A 4,182-nucleotide genomic window follows, 5' to 3' on the forward strand; every position below is an offset into this window, starting at 1 on the left:
TAAATTAATTTAATTATAACGAATGGTCGGTAGCAGGGCTTTCCGACCATTCGTTATAATTAAATTAATTTACCTTTTGAAGCCAATCGAATTGGGTTGGGGAGGTTTAAAACCCATTAGGTGCATATTTGGATTGGGAAAATAGGGACGACTTATAAATGCCGTAAAGGCGCGAGAAATGTGCCTAAATTTGTGGTGAGGCCGAAAAGTACTACTATCGGTAAGCCACACGTCAGTAAATAATTTCAAAATAAATTAAAAGCGGGAGGCAAACAACTTTTAGGTTAACAAATATTATGAGTCCTAAAAAAAAAAAAAGTTAATTTAAGCCGGATGTAAGTCATTAAAGCGACCGTGCTAGAACCACGGGACTCGAGGGGTGCCTAACACCTTCCCCTCGGTCAACAGAATTCCTTATCCGGATTTCTAGTTCGCAGATTGAAAAATAAAAATTAAAGAGTCATTTCCTTCTTGAATAGGGATTCAATAAGGTGACTTGGAACACCCAAACTCAATTCCAAGTGGCGACTCTGTAAATAAAATAATCCCTTTTCAAAACGTCACTTTAATTGGAAAGACCCATTTTTCTCCAAAACCAACTCCCTAGCGGGGGTCGGACGCGGGTAAAAAAAAAGGGGTGTGACAAGCGGTACCTCAAATTGTTGGATTCAATGAACTCACTCAACAGTTTGATTGGTCACACAAAATGTTTTTGAAGACAATAAGAGAGTTTGTATTTCAGAAAATTCGTATCTAAACCTGTGGATAGAAGCAAGTTTAGATAGCCTTCATATGCCTCTTCTGAAAAGTGGCAATGGTTCACTTAAAAGGCGTGACCTTTCCTGAAAAATCATGTCTGTTCGTCCAAAGATTGCATCTTCTCTGAACAAGAAGACCATTTTATGAATTAGTATGTCATTTCGTTGAAGGATTGTATCCCTCCGAAGCATCAGTTCGAAACAATGCATCCTTTTGAAGCATCAGTTCGAAACACTGCATGCATGCATATAACTGGAGGATCAAAACACAGAAAAATTTACTGCGTTTATATTTTCCTCTTCGGATTAAAGTTTTCTATCAAATAAATTTTGTCCAAAAAGATAAATTTCATCGATCGATCATTTTTTGAATCCGAGCGAGCGACGATGACGACAGCGCGAGACATCTCTTATTTCTTACCTCACTTACTAAGTGGAATAAGTGTTTCTTTATATAAACACTTGAAAGTCACATTCTCCCACCTACGTGGGAGAAATAGTATACTTTCCATTTTAGAGTACACTTTCCATTTTAGTGTTTTCTTCTCTATTTTTCCTTCCACTTGGTTTCTTCTATTTTTCATTCACATTTTTCATATACTTTGAACTCAACAAGTAATAATTAACGTTGAGTTCAAAAAAAGTGACCCCATGGCTTAGTAATAAATGATAATCACGTATAATTAAAGTTTGAATTTCATTAAAAATAAACAAAACATTAAATTAAGGTTTGACAAACCTGGGAGTAGTTAGAGGGCGTAATAGTGGCATCTTTGTCACTGACTACTAAAGCTTCAAGAAGTTCTACTTTCTCCTTTCTGTTGCTAAACATTACCTGTTTTTTATAACATCGTAGTATTAAAATTACACCATGAATACAGTCAATTTAACTTATGCGCATACACATTTTTTTACATAAACAACTCTATTATTATTACCTGTTATAAGAAGTTATAGTTTTTTATTGTGCTTTATAGAGTTAATAATTAGATTATTACAGAAAATGCACCCCACGACGCGATTAAAGAATTAGTAGTCAACTTCTTGATGGACCCCTAGTTCATCAAGAATTATTTATTTATTTATTAAAGAATTAAATAAAGCATGCGTGAATGCATCACCCCCAGTTCCAGTATTAGTAATTTGTATAAAATTTTAAAACAAATGTAAGATTTATACTAAAGTTACAGCCCATTTCGTAGTTGACACTCTTAACACCGCACTTGTCTTATGATTAAAGAGAAATCAAATTCCGTCGTTTTAACGTTTCAGTAAAAACTAGTTAATGTATCTATCTATATACAGATGAATTGGAGAATTGTCAAAAGATATTATAGTACGAGTTACGAAACTTTATTATTATAATATATATATATATATATATATATATATATATATTACATCAAAACAAAGTTGTTAGGCTATTTTTGACTTGACTTTAATCTTTTGACGCTGCTTCCATTTCTTCTTTCATCCACTTTTGACTTGAAATAGTTTTAACCATAAAGTTGACATTTAGGTCGTAATTAAACACATTTGAAAATACATTTCATGTAATGTAATTATGTAATCAACTTTAACAAGAGAGTAGTTACATGTTTTTATTAGTAGATCATTGGATAGAATCATATGAAGCTTAGCATAAGTAATTATTAGTAGATACAATCATAAATTTAAGACTAAAAAAAAAAAAAAAGTATTACCTCATGAAAATTCTTGTAGAAAAACTCAGGCAACCATGGCAACTTGTGAGAACCAATAGATAGAAGCACTTTGACTCCAGAAATTGTTTTGGGCAAAAGAAAATCAGGCCAATTAGTGAATCCAATGTTCTTCAAAGAAGCATTGCTAATGGATTCAGTCATCTCTATAACTGTGCTTGACATAACCATAGATTCAACCATGTGAGGATACAGTTGAGCCAACTTGAAACCAACCATTCCTCCATAACTTAAACCAACAAGAGAGAATTTTTCCACACCGAGCTTCATCATTCCCTTTGCTAAACATTCCGCCTATGTTTCCCATAATTAAAAATATTATACGCACTAATTAACTCAGACAATTTACATTTTTTAAAATTTCAAATGAGATGATGATATAATATAATATAATACCTGAAAACTCGTTGACCGTTCAGGACGAGTGGTGATGGAATCTCCGAAGAAAAGTAGGTCAGGGACGTAAACATCAAAATCTAAACATGAAGCTCTTAGAGAGAGCACTTGAAAAAGCCAATTGATGATTCCATTGGCAACAAATCCATGAACAAATACAACTGCAGGCTTAGAGGATTTATTTGGTAATTTATTATTTGGATGAATAGATTTAGTTGGAACATAAAAATGCATAGTAGTTCCTGGTTCTATTTCCACTAATTGGGATGACATTCCAGCAGCTTTCATTACACCATTAAGAATTGGATTCATTACTACAAATATATTTCCCATTTTCTCAAAACTGATCTAAATTTTCCTTGGAGGAATTGAGAAGATAGCTTAAGAGTTTATATAAACAATAATTATTTGGATATGATATTTTATATGTACAAGTTGAGCTGGGTAGTTATAATATTACTGTAGCTTGTCCTATTAAAATATGAAGTATTGAATAGACTAGAATTATTTGATTCTAATCCAATCTTCACGACCGTTGACTATTTTTTTTGTCCTCGAACTCAAATTACTTTTAGAATTCCCCACGTTTTATATTTCTATAACAGAAAGGAAGTTTCAACTTGTACGTAAAATGGAATTAAAAAAAATTCAGATATTATAATTATAAAAGTCATTGGTTTTTAATTTGTAGTACAGAAACAGCTCAGACTACAGTCTGAGTAGGGCCACTTCGATGTAAATATTAAATCGGATAATGATCAATCATCAGATATGTTTTGAGTGTTTAGCCGGGATTCGAGAAGTAACAAAAAAAAAAAATTGAACAAAGGTTTCCTAATTAAAGCACAAAAAAACCCTTATAAAGGTTTGAACCTCAGAAGTTTGTGTTAGACAAACAAATCTATCGCAATCCCCATGGATTTTGTCTGAAAATTCTCAACTTAGACAGAGACAAGAGAGTGAAAAGAGAGTAAAGAAAGAGATATTTTTTATTATGTTTGTTTCTAGAACATTACAACCACTCCTTTTATCTTAAATAATTTTTCCCAATCAGAAAATTACAATGTAAAATATAAATGGGCCTATATCAATCTAATCCGGATCTATTAGTATTGGGCCTGTATCCGGTGGCTCAATACCCTTGTCAACACCCCCCTCAAGCTGGGAGGGGGGAACACGAATAGCTTGGACAGAATCTGATGATGGAGAACCTGAAAGGGACTTAGTCAATATATTGGCCAACTGATCTGCAGAGCGAATAAAATGAAGGAAAATCAGACCATCGAACAAGCAATCACGTACAAAAT

General features: G+C 33.0%; 1 protein-coding gene across 1 annotated transcript in view; it reads right to left on the minus strand.

The window, feature by feature from the left end:
* LOC107840414 overlaps positions 1-3,279 on the minus strand; it is a 7,910-nt gene extending 4,631 nt beyond the window's left edge. The window contains exons 1-3 of the mRNA XM_016684273.2: positions 2,876-3,279; positions 2,462-2,773; positions 1,498-1,593 (exon numbers count right to left, since the gene is read on the minus strand). Of these exons, the coding sequence (XP_016539759.1) occupies positions 1,498-1,593; positions 2,462-2,773; positions 2,876-3,208 (741 nt within the window). The 5' untranslated portion in view covers positions 3,209-3,279. The remainder of the gene's footprint in view (positions 1-1,497; positions 1,594-2,461; positions 2,774-2,875) is intronic.
* Positions 3,280-4,182: the final 903 nt, after the last annotated feature.

This window comes from Capsicum annuum, chromosome 8 (genome assembly GCF_002878395.1).
Source record: "Capsicum annuum cultivar UCD-10X-F1 chromosome 8, UCD10Xv1.1, whole genome shotgun sequence".
NCBI classification, from domain to species: domain Eukaryota; kingdom Viridiplantae; phylum Streptophyta; class Magnoliopsida; order Solanales; family Solanaceae; genus Capsicum; species Capsicum annuum.